At 41.3% G+C, this 23499-nt stretch overlaps 1 protein-coding gene across 2 annotated transcripts; it reads left to right on the plus strand.

The window, feature by feature from the left end:
• Positions 1–7837: 7837 nt before the first annotated feature.
• Positions 7838–22423, plus strand: cd44b (CD44 molecule (Indian blood group) b). Of its 2 annotated transcripts, XM_039808842.1 has the most exons (9): positions 7838–8231; positions 15903–16068; positions 16738–16880; positions 17033–17101; positions 18597–18989; positions 19954–20043; positions 20182–20260; positions 20480–20728; positions 21347–22423. In XM_039808842.1, the coding sequence occupies exons 1-8, from the start codon at positions 8165–8167 to the stop codon at positions 20691–20693; spliced, it is 1221 nt and encodes a 406-aa protein (XP_039664776.1). In that variant the 5' UTR covers positions 7838–8164; the 3' UTR covers positions 20694–20728; positions 21347–22423. The 2 variants fall into 2 exon arrangements, with proteins under 2 accessions (XP_039664776.1, XP_039664775.1); XM_039808841.1 differs by having other exon boundaries at positions 20480–22423.
• Positions 22424–23499: the final 1076 nt, after the last annotated feature.

Consider the following 23499-nt stretch of genomic DNA (forward strand, 5'->3'; position numbering starts at 1 on the left):
AAGAGTGTTAATAATAGCCAAAACACACATTTGTGTTCGATTCCTGCTATTTTACCATGTTTTTTTCTTTCATGATGGTAGCTCACACATTGGTTTGGCCATCCTAGGCAGTGGTTTCAATTTCTGCATTTGACCTGCTCTCACATTGATCTATCTATCTCTTATCAGCAGCTGGTGAAGTTGTGCACACAGATAAATACTCGCAGGTTGGATTATGTGCACGACTCACCAAGTATTAATAAATTATTTTATTCAATAAGGCGGAGTTACCTGGAAGAAAGGGGTAATCTGGCTGAGGCTGAAAGGATATAATGAAGGAAGAGTCTCTAATTTACAAAACTGATTGATTTGCAAAGATTTGATTAAAATGCAAGTATACTGTAAATTTAAAAGAAATCGGTACTGTTTGACAAGCTTCCGCCAGATCAGTTGTTGAGCCACAGCAGAGATTCCGGTATCGGCTGAAACTGCACATCCAGTCGAACAAGTAGGTGTCAACCTATTGTGTCAACCACATTAAGCTAGCATGTTGGGAAGTGGTCGTAACATGCCTTCAAAGTCGGTGGAGCTCTTTAAAACCTAAATGGGCAAGATTATTTTCAAACGGGTCCATTAAACTCTCACTTTAAGGGCCCAATCTTGCATTTCACGTTTGATACTTGCGTTTCAGATCGTTAAAATAGGGCCCTGAATGTCTTCTCACAGCTAGTGTTGACGAACTGACCGAAGAGCCGGTTAATTAACACGAGTCATGTCACTGAACCGGGAGAATCGAGTGCCATACGTCAATGAACCGACTCGCTCCTGTTTTTTTACCTCATTCGTGCCGTTGTGTGTAGCTGGTATTCTTCTGCTACTGTGTGTGTGTAGTAATCTAGCTCATTAGCGCCTACACTGGAGTGGCGGTAGAATCAATCAGGAAATGGGCTACCTGAGGAGAACGCGCACCAGGCTACTGAACGACACCGAATGTAACCGTGCAACCGCTCAAATGTAATCAAGCAATGTCTTGGTTCTCGGCAAGTTTGAGTTATTAACCAAGCCTTGTTTCTGGTGCATCTTAGATGATTGTGTTCATGGCAATTCACACATTATCGATGGGGAAGTACATCACATACCAATACATGTCATGTTATCTTGGTAGTTAGAGAAGTGAATGTTACTACGTGGTAGGTAGGCTGTCACGAGGAGACCGCGCACCAGGCTACTGAACGAGACCGTAAGGACCGTAACCGAGGGTACTGCATGAGTCTATATTCAAACGGGTGTCTAGGTTCTCGGCAAGTTTGAGTTATCAACCGATCCCAGAAGCCTTTATTTCTCATGCATCTTAGATGATTGTGTACATAGAAATTCATAGGCTACATTATCGATGGATATCACATACAAATACACGTCATGTTATCTTGGTAGTTAAGTTAAATGTTCGTTGCATGGTAGGTAGGCTGTCACGAGGAGACCGCGCACCAGGCTACTGAACGAGACGGTAACTGTGTCTAATGCATGAGTCTATGTAATCAAACGGGTGTCTAGGTTCTCGGCAAGTTTGAGTTATCAACCGATCCCAGAAGCCTTTCTCTCTCGTGCATCTTAGAATTGTGTTCATGGAAATTCTTAGGCTACATTACCAAGTGGAAAGTATTATATTACATATAAATACACGTAATGTTATCTTGGTAGATATGTTAAGTTAAATGTTAGAAGTGAATGTTGCTACATGGTAGTTAGGCTGTCACGAGGAAACCGCCCACCAGACTACCGAATGTAACCGTGGCCAGTGTGAGTCTAGTGTCGGTCAGTATGAGTGTATAAATAGTATATAAAGACCGAATGTAACCGTGCAACTGCTCGAGTCTAATGTAATCAAGCGGTGTCTTGGTTCCTGGCAGGGGAAGTAAACGCGCGATCACCAACCCCCCCTTCTTTGTAACTTTCAATGTAATTTCAATAATACCAGGTTTTATGACATGTTTTTGTTAGAAAATATGCCCATTTCATTGAAACAGCAGCACTCTTCCATGCATGGACGGATAATTTGCCAGCATCCTATTAAATAGGAATTCAGGGTAAAATTACAATCCTCTGCATGCACAGTGCCTTCTCCCATCACATACTGCCAACACTACTGTCAGTCTTGATTAGGCTATGTTACTGGGGTGAATATATTTGATATGATATTTCAGAGATACTAGCCTAATGCAAAAAAACAGTTTATAACTTGTAAACACCTTTTACTACATTGTGCTAGCTAACGTGAGCTGTCACCATGTGGGATGTAGCTTGAGAAAGCATGCTAATGCTAATTGAGGAGTTTTAATTCATCTATTGCATTCATTTTTATTGTTAAGCATTTCGTTTTTAAGTTAGTTGTTCACTTTAAATCCTAAGTTTGAACACAGCCCACATTGTCGGCCCAAATTTTCAAAGTAGTCTACCTTTCCCGGTTAGTTACAACTGGTGCTGAAACATATGTAAACAGCTTTTCTGCCCACGTTTACAGCAAAGAAAAACTTCTGTCAGCTGCCACTGGTGTCACAGCCCTAGTGATAACCACGTGTATTTTTTCATAGAAATGTTAATTTGTTGTCTCATGGTCTTGTGCTACTGTACAACCTCGTGTAATGAGATGTTTGTGCTAGGACAAAGCATCCTTGTGTCATTGGTATTCAATATCCTTCAGACCATCATCCTTTTTCTGTTGTAATATGCCCTTGGTTGGTACTGTTTGTCAGGATGGTGAAATCATGTTACTTTATTAGACCTCCCTGCTATATCAAATTTTGCTATCAGCTTGACAAGTGCTGGGACCGTTAGGCAGAGCAGTTGAACAATGTCCTTCCAAATATCAGCACTGCGAATGCAGCAAAACAGATTCTGACATTTCCTTGGCTTTCCTGTCAGTCTGACATTTACTGGCGCCTGCCAATCTCTGTCCAGCAATCTCGCTATGTGTAACAGCTGGATAAGAGAGCCACCAGGCAGAAGGAATCAGATTTGTGCCTGCTGAGGTTTTGATGAACTGTGTGCGGGGTCTCGAAGATAGTGCGGGGGCTCGCGCTGCTGTGTAGGTCAGACTCATGGACACGCAGCATGGTTCAGAGAGATGGAGGCAGTTGCTATGGAGACCAATGTGGGTGAGTGTGCTCTTCTGTTGTGCTGATATTTGGATGTCCTTAAGATACATCGCTTGAGGAATGGGTCGGTCCAAAGTGTTTGAAGGGTTTCGACTACACATCCAATGAGGGGCTGAAAGCTCTTTGATTGACAAAGAATAACACAGGTTGGGGGGTGTGGTGCAGCCCCCCCCCAGTCTGCAACCCCACCACTTTCCTAAGTCTCCATCCATCCCTTCCCAATCCTCCAGTGCACCATCAAAGCTTTAAACTATTTATGTATTAACAGTCATAAAGCTTTCAAATGAAATCAAATGGATTTGTAATGGACTTATTTGGCTTCTTACGGAAGGTAGTGTTGTTGAGGACATTATAAGGATCAATGATGAATAATTTCCCCACTTATAAAAGGATCTTGATGGTTGTATCCTCCAATAATGACCCATTTAGTCTGTTTTGCCTCTCAGGAGTCCCTCCCTGTCTATTTTTTGGTCTCCCACACACACAGACACATATTTCCCTGTGTGAATAGGCTTTGTGAATGATTACCAGCGTTGGCGAGAGGCTTGCTCTCATCCACATTATCTCACGCTCAAGTTTGTTCAACCATTGTTGACAGGATTTCCTCTGGTCTCATAGTTTTCCCTTACTACAAGCACTTCTCTATTCAGTCATCTTTTAACTTGGATGCAGACTTTGCTCGCAAGGCCTGATGTAAAATTAACACGTCGTACTTCCAATTCCTTCTTCTGTCTGAGTTATACCGTATTTAGACCTTGATGTAATTTCTTAGAGGCCTCTTTTTCCACTCAATTTACGGCATCCTGTTTTAGTTCTCTGAAAGGCAACAAATGTACATTAACCAGAAACTGAGATTACTGTGATTTATCATCACCATGCTAACTGAGAGTCCGGCCAGGATGACACAAGACATTCCACCTGGCTATACAGTACTCCATGACACTCACTGTCCAAACACGCCCGCTCTGCTGTCCCAGCACCCAAACACAAGCGGGGCCCTTGCTTTGTTGTTGTTGCACAAAGCCAGGCCTTTTGAAGCAGTCCAGTCATGCCTCTGTGACGCCGGGAGAGCTCATTCAGCCTCAGACACTGCAGGGTGAGGCATGGCTCATCTATCGGCCAAAGATACACAACAAGGACACACTCCTGACAACCTCTTTCCCCTCCCAAGCACAGGCAGCAACATATAGACTTGTAATTGCCTCTCAGTAGTTCCAGTTAACAGGAAGTTGTCTGAAACATCTAATTTAATAAATCCGAAGAGATCACATGTTCTTCCTTAGGCGGAGAAGATTAAAATGTGTGGAAACTAAATGCTGTCTTTGTCGCCAGCTGATATTTTACACATATATAACTGCACACCGTGTAGTTCTCCTCATAACAGCACATCTGTGCAAACGCTCATATTCACTGGATGTTTAGTCAGTGAATGATGGATTTCCTCTCGCTGCTTTGTACGTATATGGACATGTTGCAAATCTCATCTAGTCGCAATCCAGTGACTGCACTGTTCGGCGGAAAAAGGCACGTTACCTAACAGGAATGCTGAAGAGGTGCCATTAGTCGGCCATTACCACAAGGATTCCCAACCACAAGGGAGTCTGGGGAGAGCATATGTGTGTCCTCACTGAATCATGGAATATTTTTTCTTTTTTTGCTGGATACGTATTGGCTGACTCAGCAGTCTGATGTTTAATTTAGGCTTCACTCATGCCCAGTACACAGCTGTTCACCTCCTGTGTTTTTCTTTTTTTGTGCTGCTGTAACGTCACTAGGGCTGTGCTCGATTAAAGAAATTCTTAGTCGACTAACACTCATTCAATTGTATGGACTAATCGATTAGTTGATTTAATCGACAGATCTGTAAATCTGAGTTTCTCCGCAAAGAGTCATGCAAAAGCACCACTTTAATTCTTGTGTTTACCAGAGACGTGCTCGTACGTTTCTTGGAAATAAGTCATTCAGCATGAAAAAAGCATCAAACATGACTAATCGACTAAAGAAATCTAAGTTGACTAAGACCAAAACGACCGATTAGTCGACTAATCGACTAAGAAAGAGCAGCCCTAAACGTCACACAGCATAGATAGCCACATAATAACCCTGAAACCTAGGTTAACTGTTTGATTACAAATAGGCCTTAATCTTTTTTTGTGATGGGGGACGAGGGGGGGGGCTTTCCCTTTATTTCATAGTGACAGTGGATAGACAGGAAAGGTGGGAAAGAGATGGGGGATGACACGCAGCAAAGGGCCGCAGCCTACATGGGGCGCACGCTCTTACTGGGTGAGCTAGAGGTCGCCCGGCTTTAATCATCTTGTCTTTTTTACATCCTCTTTCAAAGCCACTTGACACTTAAATGAAACATATTACTTTCTTAGTCACTAGGTAACGTTCATGTTCACACAAGCCCTTAAAACGTGATGAGTTCAACTAAGGTGGACACATTTATTTTACCTCTATACATTGAAAATGATTGAGGGTTTTGTGCGTACCGCCATGCTCAAGTGTTGACTGTACTACTCCTGCAAATGTTACACATTCACCCAACTATTCATTAAAGGGTTGGATAATCTTTGCAGTTTGTCTCAATGTTGTTTCTCCAGAGAGAGAAACTATGACATTGTTCCGAAAGGGAAACGAAATGAAGGAAGGCTGGATAATCATTTGTCTTCAGTGTCTTTCTGGTCATTCTCTGTTTATTTCGGTCTCTTAGACTCCATTTATCATATTATCTGTCAGAATTTCACTGTTTTATTTTCAGCTCTACCTTATTAGATTGAACTATACATCACTTCTCGTCATCACAAACGTAACTGTGAACCAAATACAAAATGACATGGGTTGTTTCTTTGCTGTTATTGCTATTATTTACAAGTTTCACTATGGCAACAGCTAAAACAGGAAGTGACTTATATCTGCGGTGTAGGAAGTGTGAATCTGTATAATACTTTGTTCTCTTCATGAACTTTCTTCAATCATGTGGGAGTGAATTCAGTCATCAGAAAAGATAAGTATGTCCAAGTGTGAAATCATAGCCAACAATCCGTGTGAAATTATTCACTGTTTCCGTAATATGTCCTCCAAACTACATCTAAATATTATCCTATTAAGTCTGCGTTTAGTTTTTTACTTTTCCTGCGGGATGGGGATTGTTTGAGCAACTGATGGCTGGTCGCTACGTTCAGGTGGATTTTGGTATTATGCCAGTCTAGCGACGTGGCTCCATGGATGGCAATGTCTGTATGTTGTTCATTCGATTGGTCCAACCCTTTGGTCCTGACTGAAATAAATAGATTTCTATAATTTTGGTTTGTATCTTAATGATATTGGTCATCTCCTGACTTTCCCTGTAGCGCCACCATGAGGTTGACATTTGTGGTTTTTGAGTGAAATATCAACAACTATGAGATGGATTGCTATGAAATGTGGACATTCATGGTCCACTCTGGATGAATTGTAATCATTTTAGTGATCACTTCACTTTTCCTTCACTGCCATCACCAGGTCAATTTGTCCAATACTTTAGTTTACAACTAAATATCTGCTAAAACATGCTAACCCTCAGACATGCTAACCCTCAACCATGGCTGTAGAATTTTAGTTGTGTGAATTTACACTTCCTGCGTGTATACAGCTGAAGCGCATATAGTGTGTAAGAAGTTTCCATTTGAGAAGTTGAGAATCTACCTTTAAGTATCTGCCATCTGTGTTTATGTGATGTGTTTTTTTCCCATTACCCCAACCATAAGATGTTGAGTGTAAAAAAATAACTGTTCACCTTAAAAAGGCCAGGTCACATCTGTTTGTTTAAGTGCTGTCCCCATGACAACAAGATTACTGGCAATGCTGAGCCATCAGACACTCTTTGGTTGTGAAGGAAGTCACAGAGTCACAGACAAGCAGTCCCACATTATCATCACATGTGTTTATTTCTGATATTTCACAATCAAATGCAAACAACACAAGATGTGTTGTCATTGAGGAGATTTGGGAAACCTGAGATGACTCCATCCGTCACCTGGTGAAGTGAAAAGTTAAACCCGAGTGAAGGCAGATTTCTCATGATGGAAGCTGAGATATTGCAGATAGCATCGAGCATTATTCTATATGATGGGGCTTCTTATCATTTTTGTCATTCTAATAGTAGGCAGATGTTTAAAAAAATTGCTCTTTACTTGTGCTTGCTTTGGCATCTTAAAGATTTGTACTCTAATTAATGTACAGTATGTATTTTGGCCAAGCAGTGCATTGAGATTAAGGCAGGTATAACAGATCTGAATTGTGTGCAACATTTCAGAGTTTTCTACCAATGTTTCAGATCTATAAAAGCTTCGAGGATGAGGTGTGTCTCTGTGAAATGGAAGTGACCTCTTTGAATTGGTGGCACAGGATCCCACTGTGACATACAGCAAGAGAGAAAAACACAGCGAAAGGGAGCAGAGACAAGAAAATCGGACAAATTGAAAACGGAGTTAGGACTGAACAAAAGACCAGATGGGCTCTCAGAAACTGTTGCTGTCAGGGACAGAAAAAGAGGAAGGGGGGGGGGGGAGGTAGAGAGAGAGAAATCACCTTCTTCTTAACCCATTAATAAATGTATAGGCAGGAAGAGGGGAGAGAAAGAGGAGAGAGGATGTGTGAGGTGGGGCGGGAGGGGAGGTGGGGCAAGTGTGGGAGAGGCAGAAGGGTGTGTGCTCACATGAACCACTCTTGCCCTTCTGCGCTTGTGCCACTAGTCTCTGTGTCTTTCAGGCAGAGAATAGAAAAGTTAGGGCAAAGTCTTAGTCAGCTCCAGCAGCTACCAGACACTCACAGCAACTCCCTCCACAGTGACAGGTTTCTTCTCTCTTTTTTTCTGCTCTCTCACTCGTTCACTCTCTCTCTCTTTCACACACAGACACACACACACACACGCACACACACACCACCCGTCACTCCTGGCAGAGGGAAGACGGGACCACACGAGAACCGCTACACACCTTTACTTCTAGCTACTTACCCAGCCATCGTCAGACGCTTTGCCCAGGATGTGGACACTTCTCTTGGGGGTCACCTTTGGATTACTGGCCTCCTCCAGGTCCGAACAACTTCAAGGTAAGGGGACTGTGCCTTTGCCCAGTGGATGGCTCTTTGTCTGGGGATTTTTGTAAACCTTATTCTGTCTAAATTGTGCCTGGTTGACTGTATTGTTATTTTTTTCCCTTCTTGAGCCTTGTTTGAGTGAGCATTGGTGTAAAGAGAAGACAGTGAAAGAAAGAAGCTATGCTCTGCTGTTGTTGTTGCTGCTGCTGCTGCTGCTTGTAGAATGGATGAGTAGATGCCGGCAAGAGAGCGTGTGCTACACCAGCACAGACAGGCTTATGTCTGGCAGACTGAGACTCCTGACAGACACAAAGGAGACAGGAGCTCATGCTCACTCTGTTGTGTCTCACACACATTCACACGCTGGGACGTGAACCTTATTAATCAGGGTTTTGGATGATCGGTGTAGCTTTTCACAAGCAGTCCTTTTCAGGTAGAAGTAGAAATAGAGAGTTTTTTTTCCCCTGATACAGCTGGAGTCTGTGCTGCCACGCTTACTGCTTTATTCTCTGACACAAAGGATGTTCAACAATCGCTCTAGCTTCCCCCTCAATGTCTCCCTATTTTCTCTTTGTTTTTCTTTCACATGTGCTTTCTGTGTAAGGTTTTGATTGGATTTGTTGCTCAGAGCAATGCATCTCTGGAGGTGAAGTGGGTACTGAATCAAAGAGGTCTGGGTTTGTCTGGCTTACTCCCTTAGGAGATGGTGGGGGGGTTGTTCACATAGTCTCCCCCTGGCACTGTGCCAAAGAACAATCAGCATCGAGCTATACATTTGACCAGTATTTAAAGGCAAATAAGAGACTGCCTAAACAGCTTGTATGTGCACTGTATGTGGGAAGAGGAAAAGGGGATGGAGAGCCCCCCCCCCTCCCACTGTGCTTCAACATGTGTTTGCCTCCTTAAGGCACCTTGTGTGCTGAGAAGTTGTGAGTGTTTGTGTATGTATCTCTATGTATGAGTGTTGAGAGTAATTGGCTAGCAGTCTCGTTTTGGTCTTTGAACCTAAACCCGTGGTTGTGTTTAGCCTGAAGTATGTCATTAAGAGCAGTACTTACAGACTTGTGGACTTGTGGCCTGGCCTGGAGTTAACCGAGAGATTTATGGAGAGTTTTTTTTAATAATGACTGTACAACATAAGAATGTCTGGAAAGAAAGGGAATTTGACTGTTACCTGGTATCTCTACCACCGTAGTGACTGGCAAACGCTTCCCCCCAGTAGTTAATTGAATTTATTTCATCCATTTAAAGTCTAACAAAAACCTTATTTAGGATGATTCAAATGTATTACTGCACTTCTATATTTCAGTAAACAAGCCTTATCAGAGTTATTTTATCTGTGATGACCTTCCAAATTTGATCATTTCTCAATTTCTGGACTCAAACGTAACATATTTAACAGTGATCTGAATGACAAGATATGCAGAGCTATCGACACATCCAAAACTCCTAATAACTTTATCTGATGAGCTGGTGCTCTTGTCGTTTGAGTTTCCTATTTAAAAGTGCAGATTGTCCACTTGCTGCGATAACAGATCGAGTCTTGCTTCCTCTATGCAGAGGATTAGTCCCTCTCTTTCTCTCTCATACACACACACACACACACACACACATACACATTTGCACACAGCAGTTGGGCCAACCTGACTGCTGGACTTCCTGGAAATGTAGCCGTATTTGCCTCCTTGGCGTAACGACCCCTCCTGCATGCACCTGTGTCATGTTTCAAGGTGAGGGGTGATCAGGGGCCCCGTGGAATGGGCCCTGACAAAGAGGGCTTGTGCCTGTACAGGCTCTGAGTACCATCTCCTGCCACCTGAGACTTCCAGACACGTGTTTGCCTTTCTCTAGCAAATGTACCCTCCTCTGCAAATCAACCACCCTGAAGGTGAATGGCCCTGCACCAATATATTGTATAACTCCTCTCGTTTGACACTGATTAAACTACCCTTGGGGTGCGGGGGATCCTCATATTCCAGGTTTAGTCTATCTCTTTGTGTGCTGTTAAACCTTCAAATTACTTTTTAAAACTTTTTTTGTGAGTTTTATGCTCCTTGCCCACACTCCCCCTGTCTGCCTTCCCTCCTCATAGAGTTTTAAGTCTGGAACCAAACCAACCAGCTACGAGATGAATAGTGAGCAAAAAAACATTTGATTCGGTGCAAAAAAACATTTTGAAAATGGCAAAAAAAGGCGAAGGTACTAGACAGTGTACAGAAACTATCATAGACTTCAATGGCAGAAGCTCACTCTAGCCGCGGTTTCGCAGGTACGGTAAACGTTTCTATGGTAATAGTGAGTTGGACCAATCAGAAATGTTGCTTTCATACAGACTTCTAGCTTCTACAGGAGCAGAAGCTTTTATTTCACAATCACGTAGCTCATGGTCAGTTTACCTCGGATGGTTTAGACATTATGGCTGATAATCTAAATCCTTATGGAGAAAATCAATGGCATTTTTACTTCCGGAACCACACTGTTGAGCTCTACATACATTAAAGTCTTTGTGTCCATGGGAAAACTGCTCTGAAAGAGCTCTGTAATATACACACATCCATCTGTGTGATGCAGGGTTTTCCAAAATCACTGTATTATCAGGCATAACAGCAGATTATACTGGATCCATACTTGATTTTAAGCACAAAATGCTTGTTGGGAAGAGGTAGATGGTGGGAAGAGTTCCCTCATTCTATAGTTTTCTATATATAGACTTAATGTAATAGATAAAGAAGGAATAGTTTGACATTTTGGGGAAAAAAGTCATTTGCTTTCTCTCCGAGAATTAGATGAAAAGATTGATACCTTTTTCGTGCTGGTATGTTGAATGTGGAGCTAGAGCAAAGGGGCTATTAGCTTAGCCTTGCATAAAGACTGGAAGCAGAGGCAAGCAACTACTGTAACTTGGCAATGTCCAAAGAGTTGTTTTTCAGTTTCTGTTTGTGTATGGATTAAACAAACGTGTTAAAAACTAGCTTCAGATGTGCTGTTTAGCTTCTTTTTTTTTTACTTTGGAGAGAGCTGGAGTAGATGTTTCCCCCTGTTTCCAGTCTGGTGCTAAGATAGGCTAACCACCTCCCGGTGAATAAGCATAGGCTAATGGTATGCTCCAAAATCCTAAAAAATTTCAGTCATACAAAACATTATTTAAGAACCTTGCATGAAGAATAACAGGAAAATAGACAGATATTCATGAAAATATGCACACATGATGGAAAAGTGCTTTTCTGTTCGGGAAAATATCACAGTTGAAAGGATCATAGTGCTAACAAAAAAATAGCCAATGAAATACTTCTGCAGTGTCCGGAATGCTTCAAAGTGTGTCTTTGCATGTTGGAGGTCAAACTTCTTATCACAGATCGTCTATTTGGATCTTTTTAATTTAGGGGAGAGCTTACAGTAAAGGTTAACGTTTATTAAAAAGAAATAGAAAAAGCGTGCACATGCCCTGTTTTATTTGAAGGGTGTAGGTAGTGTAAGTGTACGTATAATGGGTGGAGGTGTAGAGAGATGGTGAGACAGGAAATGGCACCATAGAAAGAAAATCAGAGAGCAAGAGACTTCTTGTGACCTTCAGGAAATGTTGGGTGGTGGTGGGGTGTTTGTGTGTGTGTGTGTGTGTGTGTGTGTGTGTGTGTGTGTGTGTGTGTGTGTGTGTGTGTGTGTGTGTGTGTGTGTGTGTGTGTGTGTGTGTGTGTGTGTGTGTGTGTGTCCCATTTAACTACATTTGTGGGGTCAAAAAACCGGGAGTACACTATACTTGTGGGGTCCGGACAGCTTTGTGGGGCCAAAACGCTGGACCCCACAACTTTAAAGGGCTGTTTGAGGGTTAATACTTGGTTTTAGGATTAGGGTTAGACTTAGGTTATGGTTAGGGTTAGGCATTTAGTTGTGATGGTTAAGGTTAGGGTAAGGGGCTAGGGAATGCATTATGTCAATGGCAGGTCCCCACAAAGATAGTGAAACGCACCTGTGTGTGTGTGTGTGTGTGTGTGTGTGTGTGTGTGTGTGTGTGTGTGTGTGTGTGTGTGTGTGTGTGTGTGTGTGTGTGTGTGTGTGTGTGTGTGTGTGTGTGGTGCAAACATTTGCGCCATGTCTCATGTTTCACCTGTCCCACTGGCCCGGTGGACCTTTGTTGTGACCAGTGGAGGGAAAGACATGCCTGCTGACAGGGCAACTTCACTCAAGTGTGATAATGCAGAACACTGGAGCAATGTAACAAGGTCTCTCTCCAAACCACCTGATGAACTATGGCTAAAAGGATGTTACAGTAGCAGTGGGACATATACAGAAGACTCTCTGTTCTAGCATGGGATTCCTGCACGATATGAGAAACTTTAGTGCGAACGTTTTCATTAAGGTGTATCTGAGAAAGACAAGACGAAAGAGAAAAATGGAGATAAGAGGATAATAAAAAAAAAAGCCATTGTTTTCTGTGTGTTATTAATCTTAATATCAAAACACTATGCTTACTGGGTCTCTTGCTGTGCTCCATGCTCTACAAAGGTTATGACTCAAGAAATGATCAGCCAACGTTCAAGTGTGTGTGCATGTGCATCTGTGATCAGCCTGTGTGTTTGCGCACCTGCATGCAGGGGGTAATTTGTACTTTATTGCTGGCATAGAAAAGACAAACAGAGGGTAATGAGAGAAAACAAGAGAAAGGAGAAAGGGGGGGAAGAGAAAGTGGAGTGAGAGTGGAGAGACAGGCTTGTCTATTACTTCTAGAGCAGCTGGTGATTTTGGCAAGACGCTGCGTTAAAGCTCCTTTTCTCTCAGGTTTAGTACGCCCAGACTTTGCAGTATCCTTGGTTTCAACACTATTATATCACAATGGAGCCTTTGGGAGAGTCAATGCTTCGGCATAGCAGGCTTCTCAACTGTATAAAGACACCCATGACCGTTCCCTCTGCATACTAATGAATGCTCTTCAGATTCATGTCAGCCCCCTTTTTCAGCTCACTGATGGTAAGCCGTGCTCCCTTTGATCTCTCCGGGCAGGTTTGCAAGGCCAGGACTGTCTTCTTTTTCTTTTTTACCCATTTACACTCAGGGACACTGTGCCATGTGGCAGCATGTGTTGAGGTTCTTTCAGTTTTGTGTGTGTGTATGTGTGTGTGTGTGTGTGTGTGTGTGTGTGTGTGTGTGTGTGTGTGTGTGTGTGTGTGTGTGTGTGTGTGTGTGTGTGTGTGTGTGTGTGTGTGTGTGTGTGTGTGCTAGAGAGAGAGAGGGAGGGGGCGAGAACAACTGAAACTGCCTGACAAAAGTTGGCACTAACTCTTGTCATCCAACTGCCACTGACAGCAGAAAGCTCAACTTCCTGCTGCTGCTAGTGCCGTGTTTACTTATAACAGCCAGTGGAAAAATTCAGGGACTTTTTAAAAGAAAATCATATCTAGTCTTTGAGAAGTCAGCTTTCTCCATAGCAAAGGGATAAACATGGCCACAACATAATCAATAGCAATTCCCTACATACTTAGGGACTTAAAAGTTGAGGCATATCTTGTATAGTACCCAGTTGGGATATACATATCTGTAATTGAGATAACTGGACTTTTTGGCAAAACCAGTAGATTGTGAGGGAGCAGGTTTTACATGTTTTAACTGCAGCTCAGAAAGGGGGAGGGGGACATGATTTGTTCCTTTACCTTTAGTCTTCTTCTTCTACTTGTAATTCATATTTTCTGTTTTGCCCTGAAACTGCAACATTATCCAGGAGGGAAACCATAGGGAACTTTTAACACATTTCTTACAAATCCCAAACAATTTAGTTGTCTGTGTTGGTCCGCCAGGAGACTAATCTATAAGATCAAATAAATTGGCATGGTAGCTACTTCATTTAACCGGTTGCTTTATTTGTTCAAAAACTGTGTAGCGGGAGTGACTGCAGGTTTTCCTGCTCACGAGGCTTCAACGCATGATGCTCAGCAATTTAAAACGACACTATATGTTGTGTGGTATTTCCTGTACAAGTCGGGTGTTGCTGGGTGATCTTTAATTAGACATCTTTCACATCCCGTGCATCTGTCACCAGAGCATATTTAAACAAGCACCAAACAGATGTGCAGATATTGGTTTCTTCTGTGCATGAACAGAGCAGGTTCCAATAAATATTCACATGATACCTGTGGTGTCGCTCATGCAAAATTGTTCTTGAGTTTTTACATAATAGGATATGACACCCACAAGTGCTGTGCAATTTACTGCACTGACATTTTTATTTTAAGAGTATTGAAAGTCTTGCGGCACAAAATGTTACCTCATGCCTGTTTTCAGCACTTTAGTAAGAACTATCTATTAAGGCTCCACAGAACGAACACATCAGTTTCCTGCTCAAATTGTCAGGGTCGATGATACGACTTCTTCTATTTCAAATTTACTCCAACAATGAGACTTCAGTGTACATATACTGTATACTGGAGATTAGATGCTTTTCAAGTAGACTTCCACAGAAACCATTACCATGCACTAAACAATTTTTTTTCTATGCGGGAGGGGGAAACAATGCAAAGATCACTACACGATATGTCCCACATCGCAAGACTCCCAGGTGGTGTCTCTTTCTTTCATTTTGACATGCAAATGATCTCCTGCTCATATCAGTAACATCCCCAGGTGTTGAAACCTATTTATTGGCAATTCCAACCATTACATTTTTTTTTTTAATGGACATTTGAAAGTGCTCTACATGTGTACACATCCACATGCTGCCTTTTCATTTGCTCATTTGCTAGGCCTAGTTTGCATTTTTGTTTTCATTTCAACAAGGGAAAGTCATTTGCCTGAGGTTTCTCCTTTAGTCAAGCAAACCAAGGCAAATAATCTGAACAACACACGAGAGACACACTGTGCGCGTTTGGTGGCATTTTGTTTGGGCTTAACCTTCTGAGAAAGAGGTCAGTTAGTGTAGTGAAACGTTTACTTGTGATGGCAGGATTGAGTATTTTTTTGCCAGGCATGTAAAGCTTGCAGTATATGTGTGTTTGCATACTTTTGTCTATCCTTCCCTTCCTCTAAGTGTTACGTAAAGACTTGTTTGCTCACTTTGTTTTGAACAAAAAAGACTTAGCCAGACCTGGGGGCTAAACGCTGTAGATGCTGCCTGTCTCATGATGCTTGCAGAGAACTCATCTGAACAAACCATTCGTCTCGCGACTCGACATGATGCAAAAAGATGTATAAATGTATACAATGTATAAATCAAGATTTCTTTTAGCCTACATTTGTGTCTTTTCGAAATCAGTAACTGCAACTTCTGAATGGAAAATATGGTAGTTGAATTGAGTGCATAGCTGGGTTTTCTCTGTCAGGAAATCATACTTAAATTTAAGAACAAAAAATAAATTCCCATTATGTAGCCCACAGCATCTGGATTCTTCCTGTAGCCTATGCGTATGCTATCAGCTTGTTTTAAATATGATTTAAGCTAGATGAGTTTTGAAGACATAAACAAAATGAAATAACACGTTGATTGTACATGTATTTTACCCTGTTACTGGCTATACTAGAATTGATTTAGACTTAACATTTCAAGCGCTACAGTGGGGGGAAAAAAGAACATAAGCAATGACAGACGCAGTAACCTGCAGGCTACTTCTGCTCCCATATACTGTGAAATGGTAAAATGGTGATGAATCCTGTAAGACACTGAACTAGTATTGAACTGAACCTTCTCTGTCCCAACAGTGAATTATCGGACCTGCAGCTATGCCAGGGTATTTCATGCTGAGGGAGCAGGCCGTCACAACCTGAACTTTAACATGGCTCAGAAGGTGTGTGTGCAGCTGGAGAGCATCTTGGCGAGTCCAGAACAAATCGAGGAGGCCTATGATAAAAACATGGAAACATGCAGGTGAGCACACAAACGTTTGTTAAATAATTCTTTTTATTCATTTTGGTGAACAAGACTTTTAATTTCCTGAACACTTAAAAAAAAAACACACATTTTTTAATATTCTGTTCTTAAATACAGAACATTTATGATGAAACATTTACAGACCCCAAAATTCTCAAGATGTTCTCAGAAGCCCTGAGTTGAGCCCTGACACACATCTTTCACCATTTCACCTTCTGGATCTTCTTTAGTTCTAAAATGTTACAGAAAATACTTTTTTCATAGTCAGACATCATCATCATCATTTAACTTTAAATGTACTTGGTCTTCTTTATTCATCTGATTCGAAACCACTGATAAAACCCATTTAATGGAGTGATAACGTCCACATTGGGTGCATTTCATCAAGAGATGTAAAACCAGAAAAGAGGAAGGTCTTTCAGTTTTACAATACGATTCCCCCACGTTTGTCATGTGGTAGACTTCCAATAAAGGAAACCATGTGTTCCTTGAGTTCCCTGTCTACTTCACTGAGCAATGTGAATAACTTTGGTTTTTAGCATGATGTAATGTGTTTAGACCTGGCTACTTGGAAACAAATGGCATTCTGTATCAACAAATGTCCCAATTTGCTACAAATTGTGTCAAAATATGTCTTCTAATAACAATATTGTTGTGTCCTTTCAGGTACGGCTGGTCCAGTAATATGAGCATTCTCATCCTCAGACACACGCACCATGAAAACTGTGCAAAGAACATGACTGGCTTCATTATTAATTCACATGTAAATGCTGACGATCTCTATGATGTCTACTGCTATGATGAAAAAGGTGACTATATCACAGGAAATAGTCAGTTGTTCTTTATCAGTGCAGTCCAAAGCTGACACTGTCATGTAAATTTACAGTCTGCATCACATAGAACTGTTGTTATTTGCCTCTCCATATTGGTAACGTTGACTTCCTGTTCCCCCATGTGCCAGCTGAGCCTGAGAAGGACTGTAATAAATCCTTTTCAGACCCAAAAGGACACTTACCCTCAGGTGCACCAGGTTAGTACAATATACTTATTCACCCTCGCCTTGCCTTATTGTTATACGTTTAGTGCCCGTTTACCACCATATATCAAAAGTGTAAGCACTAATATACAGTAAAGTGAAACCAAAGCTCAAAATGATCAATTAAAAGCAGTTTAATCTGTTTCCATCATTAGTCCTATCATTAGAGTTCTGAAACTGTATTTATATTTATCTGTCATGGAATTGACCAGAAACAAACGTAGAAATTCAAGCTCCTAGCGCAGAATGTACAAACCCTATGCATATGAAAAACTAAGCAAAAAAAAAACTTTAGTCTAGACCTTGGTCTAGTTACTAAATTATCTCATCTCTAATAGTCGACACCAACATCCTCTCAGCTCCTAGCTATGCTACCTGAGGCGGGACATGGAGCTAACCCAAATCGTCTCTGGCTAGATAACAAGACAGCTGGGTGAGGTTACTTTTTATGACCGCCTTGAGTGCCAATGAGGGCTCAGATTCCCCAAAACTGGTTTTGGCTTCAACTATTTAATACATGTTATGCTGTAATACTGTATAGGGGATGTCTGAGCATCAGACAGTAAAACACTCAACATGTATGTTTATGTGCATATGCATGTGTTTTGTATTATAATGCATTATTATTTTGACATTAATGTTAGTCTTGCATTGCCAGACCCTCCTCCACAGCGCTGCAAAGGAGGGTCTGGCTAGTCCACACAGCATTCCGGGATGGGAGGAAAACATGCTCTGGTTTATTGGCATTTCTTTAAACCGATCACAATCGTCATGGGCGGCTCTAAGCACCGGACAGAGCCACGGTGCCGCCAGCCTTGGAAAGGAACTTATTTTGGTGGAACATGTGTACGTTCAAAAGTTCTTTTAGTCGTGCAAACAGAAAACTCAGATTGGACAGATAGTATAGCTATCTGTCTGGATTTACCCTGCAGAGATCTGAGGAGCAGTCAACCATAGTCCTCATAAATCCACCAGAGTTTAAAATTTCAACACAAAGAAAGCGGAAGGTAACGGACATCCGGCTGAATTTCCATTGGCAACGGAGCAATCCCTGAAGTGGAACGTCAGGGATATAGACTACATTAATGTTGACAAGATGATAGGATTAATTGAAATATGAAAAGTAAAAAAAAGTTTAAATCCCAGAAGTAAATATAATCAGGCTTCAGAACGCTGTAAAATGATATCAAGATAGATACCGCCGGGCCCTTGGTTAGCTCACCTGGTAGAGCGGTCGCCCACATATGGAGGTTTACTCCTCGACGAAGCAGCCGTAGGTTCGACTCCGACCTGTGGCCCTTTGCTGCAGGTCATTCCCCTTCTCTCTCGCCTTTCAAGTCTAGCTGTCCTATCCAAATAAAGACCTACAAATGCTCCAAAAATTATCTTTATAAAAATAAAAAAGATAGATACAGCCATGTTGCTAAGAAATGTTGTTCTTACAAAACATGACTGTAACCTTGTATGACCCTCTCTATCCTCCAATCAGATGAATCCTCACCACAGCCTCAGGCCCCAACACCAGCAGAGGGCCAAGAAGAGACCACTCCGACAACACGACATGAGGATGCTTCTGGTAGTGAGGGTGTTGACCCCACGGTAGCCCCTGGGGAAGATGTTTTTGTGACGGAAGCCACCACTGCTTTCACCTCTGTGGAGCCAGAGGCTTCCACAGAGTTACCTGCTGGTGAAGAAATCCCCTTTGAAGGGAGTGTCAATCCTGGAGAGGTCGACGTGCCCGCTGGATCTGGGATGACGCCATCTGAGGAGGGAGCATCTCCAACAGCCCCTTTTGGAGAGCCAGATGAAACACAACCTACCACCGAAAATGTGAAACACAAAGGGGAAATGGAGCCTAACGGAGCTGATGCCACGACAGAGTGTAAGGAAAACACAAGCAATAATCAAACAAACGAACAAACACATAACTGCTACAAATCAAGAACGTGTGTTCACTATGGTATTCGGGATATGGTTGAAATAACAACACCTGACAATGCAATGCATTCCTGTATAATAGCCATGCAATAAAAAGCACCTCTATGGTGCTAACAGTGATAATGTTCAGTTTTTGTGGAGACAGTATCAGAGAGGATGGGTGCTGATTCAACCCCATAGTAATTTTTGGATTGTGTGGTACTGCAATGTTGCTGTTATTTTGTCTGCCCTCTGTAAATCCAAAAACTTAATCATAGAAAATGCAGATACTTGAGTTTATTCGTAATTAAAATGCATGGAAACATTCTCACAGATCAGCACATACTGGCATCAGATGCAACAGGTTTTGGGAGGACTGAAGTAACTTTTAGAACACATGCCGCCCCCTTGTGTTAGGTTGAGCTGTGGAGCGGATTTATTATTTCTATGTCCCTAAGAGGGATTACAATCAGGCTCAGCATATTCAACAAACACACCATATGCACAAAAGTGTGTACTGAAGGCACAGAAACATTTATACATTTGAATTTCAAATCAAATCTGTTAATCAAATTAGTTGGATTTTCTCAAAAATGGGACTTGAAATAACAGATTTATACAGATCATGCAAAGGGGAAAACAAATTAGTATGTAGCTTGCAGTATCTGGTGCCACAAATCCTGCAGCCTCACAAAGAGTATAAAAAATGCATATTCAATTTAAGCCAATTTAAAGTGAAAGGCATCCTCCATTATACAGCCACAAATACATTTGAATATTTCATCTTGTTTTATATTTCATCTATTTATCTAGTTTTTAGTGTTTTAAATAAACTTATTTTTTGTGGGTGCTGCTGAGTTATATATGTCAGTGAATGACCCATATCTCAGATGGTTTAGATGTTTACCTGTTGTTTTATTGACATGCAGCTTCACAACAACAACATCCTAATGACAATGGTCGGGGCATGCGTCCCGGTGATTCTGAGCCTAATCAACAGGAGAGCAGCAGCTCATCAAGTAAGCAGCCACTTTAATTCACACCTCACGACCATACTGATTACAGTCAAGATGGGAATAGTGTTGGAGTCCACTCTTTATTTGTTTCGGACACAGCTTTAAGTCTTTCGACTCACGGCTTGTTTTTTCTCCCTCCAGACTGGATTGTAATCATTGGAGTGATTGTGGCAGTTGCTGCTATTCTTCTCGTGTGCGTAGCTGTTGCCAAAAGAAAGAGGTGTGACTTTGATTGCTGTTTTTTCTAAATCTTACACTAATAGAGCTGTCATGTCACATGTTTTAGACATACTGTACATTAAACATTACCCCCGGTTTCTCTGTCTTACTCTGCACAGTTAGTCAATCAGTGTTCCCATTTTCACATATTTTGCTGCAGATTGGGGGATGGCAACCAAAGAAATCAATAATAAATAAATGTCTGAATGTGCTCTCGCAGCTGGTGCGGCAAAAAGCAGACCCTGATGATCACAACCAAAGACAGCGGCGAAGGGAACGGGGCTGCCGCATCAGCATCCAGCTCCCACGCCCAGGAGAGAGAGCAGGAGATGGTGACCCTCATGAACAAGGAGAAGATCCAGGAGAACGGCAACACAGAGGAGTTCACCGTCATCACGCTAGAGGAGTCGCCAGATAAAGAACAGCTGGCGTGAGAGAGGAGAGTGTCGAGGCAGACAGGAAAGAGTAGGTGAGGATAGGGAGGGATAAAGTGAGGAGATTTGGCAGATTGGATGGATGGGGGGTTGGGGCTCCATACATTGGGGATAAAAACTGTTTCGGTGGCCAGCACTGGATGGACACTGAGTAAGGGTGTAGTGTGTGTTATTTAGAAAGATTGTCTAACTGAGGTACAAAGTATTGTATTGGGTGTGAAACTGTTGCCTCTCAGTGGGGCTTTTAAGACAACGTGCAGCATTTTGTTTGTCTGGTCTACCAGGTTAGCTAGGACTGAATGCCGGTCAAAGAGTGTCATGCATGGCAATGTATTATGCATTGGTGCATAGCAGGGTGTGTGAATGTGTTTTGTGTATTTGTGTTTGTGAGTTATATGCTTTGGTGATGATAAGGGTATGGATAGACATGGGTTTTTAAAGGGAGGGGTGGTGAAGTGAAGAACATATTGATGACAGCCTAATTTTCAGCCTAAATAGGAAATAATAAATCAATGATGACAACTGGGTTATTTTTTTGGAGATACTACAGATAGAAGAATAATAATAATTTGGATCAAAAACGACCTTTGATGTTTTCCATGTGTTTCATGTCTTTTGTATTGCTTATTGTTGTAACCTTGTGTATATTTCAGACATTGCCTGTGGACTGGAGTTTGGTTTTTCCATTTTCAAGACAACTGGGGATGTCGCTACCTTAATTTATGCAGTTTGGATTCCCTTTTTCTTGGTCTCTGTATATAAAGTATATGTTTTGGAAATGCCTTAGCAATAGCTGCTAGTGCTTTATGTTGTTTGGTAGAAAGGGGCTTTGTATCCCTTTTAAATAAAGGAATGTGTCATGTTTTGAGAGTTATTTAATTAGAAAACAGAGGTAAACAATTCAGTGAATGCATTTTGCAATAGTTAAAAGTGGAGTGGATATTGTATGAATTGATGTATAGCATTCAAAACTGTGCAATTGATGCACAATTTATGTCAGTTAAGTTAATATGGTATACCTTTATATTGGGTTGGAAAAATGATGCTATGAAGTTCCTGATGTTATCCTGAGGATAAGTAGAATGATAAAGATGATGTATACCTACTGTATACACAGTGTGTATATTGATTAAGGAAAAAAGAAAGAGCAAAAGAAAAACTTGGGTAAATTCATCATTTTCTGAAAGCAAGATTTAAGCTCAACCATGACAAGTGATTGGCAGCGGCCTAGCTTTAGATGCTAAACTACATAGCACTTATGATAATGGGGGGCCTCATGTGCTGTAAACACATGCAATGTAAAGGTTTCTTCATAAGAAAGGGGCTGTGACAACGTCGTCTATGGGCTCCTGAGGGGGAGGGGTGTGATGAATGAAGCTTGTGTGCCTGCCAAGGCCTCACTGTGCCATTCCCTGTACATTTCACACATGTAAACAAAATGCTGCAGTTTTTCTACTGACCTTAGCATTGGTGAAATATATCATACATTGTGTCATACCAATATTAATTCTTTTGTGACAGCTAATTCTTCCTGTTTTTCTGTATCAGCTGAAATACGTACAGCTATTGCAAACTTTTTTTTTTTTTATTGCATTTTTTTCTCTTAAGATTAATTTTGAGGAGAAGTAGCAAATGTACTAGTATAGGCAGGTTTTATGACACATTTACAAAAGATGTTGCTGAAAATATTTGTAAAGCCATGAATGAAAATAAATGTGTATAGAAAGAGATGTGCAGGAATGTGGTGTGCTCATTCACTGATCATCCTGTATGCGTGAAGACAAAAAGGAGTAAGTGAATGGCATGACAGTGGGATGTGAGTGGTTACATTGCCCCCACATAAGAGGAAGTGAGGTTTCCATGGCACCGGGGTCGTGATGTGAGAACACGTTACCACAGGAAACAAAGACTTGAGATAAAGACGGCCATTTTGAAATATTTAGATGCCATTTTTCCATACAGTGTTACACTGCCTGTATTGTATAGTCAAGCTGTCTTCATTGACAAGCATTGAAAAGAGCACAATAAGTGCTTAATTAACATGCATTTAGTAAACGCTGCGCTCCATTGTAACTATTCTAAAGAAGCTGCTCACACGTAATGCTGCCATCCCAAATGATTAATATGTAGTCAATAATTGCGATCTTTGGAAGAACATGCATTCTTTGTAATAATCAACTATTTTTTTTGCGTTAGCCATTTTCTTTATATGATGCAGGCAGAGACTATATATATATATATATATATATATATATATATATATATACAAAAGACATGATAGTATATCAAAAATAACATTTAGTTTTATTTTTTCATATCATTTTCATCTACGGAGCCCCCAAAGGGTCAAATCAGCTCATTGAATTTTACTTTGAACTTGGCATTATGCTGGTATACTGCTCAATGGGCAAATGTATACTCTGTTTAAGTTCTATAATCAATATTTCTTAAATGTACGAAAAGATTATGTGCAATACATGACGATGAATAGAGAATTATCAAAGAATCTGAAGCTCCCCTCTGCTATACGGACCTTTAAAGAGGTTATGTTCATTTTTCAGTCGCACTTTAGCTTAGTCTCTTTGACTTTCTGCTTTGGCGTCAGACGTCAATAATTATAACTTTGAATGCATATTAGCAGAGCCCAGTGAGAGACATCCGCTCACATTGGATAGTATACAGTTCATCAACAAATTCTGTCGTAGTGCTACAAAGAGAGAACGTTTCCATTTCTGGGACAGAAATGTGAAATTATAAACATTGGACTATGCACTTGTGGCTATAGCCCTTTGAGTTGCCTATGATA

This window comes from Perca fluviatilis, chromosome 8, assembly GCF_010015445.1.
Source record: "Perca fluviatilis chromosome 8, GENO_Pfluv_1.0, whole genome shotgun sequence".
NCBI classification, from domain to species: Eukaryota; Metazoa; Chordata; class Actinopteri; order Perciformes; family Percidae; genus Perca; species Perca fluviatilis.

Coding starts and splice junctions, on each gene's coding strand:
- cd44b (XM_039808841.1), top strand. CDS start 8,165: ATGTGGACACTTCTCTTGGGGGTCACCTTTGGATTACTGGCCTCCTCC. Junction 17,102..18,596: donor CTTACCCTCAGGTGCACCAG/GTTAGTACAATA, acceptor TCCTCCAATCAG/ATGAATCCTCACCACAGCCT. Junction 20,261..20,479: donor GCTGTTGCCAAAAGAAAGAG/GTGTGACTTTGA, acceptor GTGCTCTCGCAG/CTGGTGCGGCAAAAAGCAGA.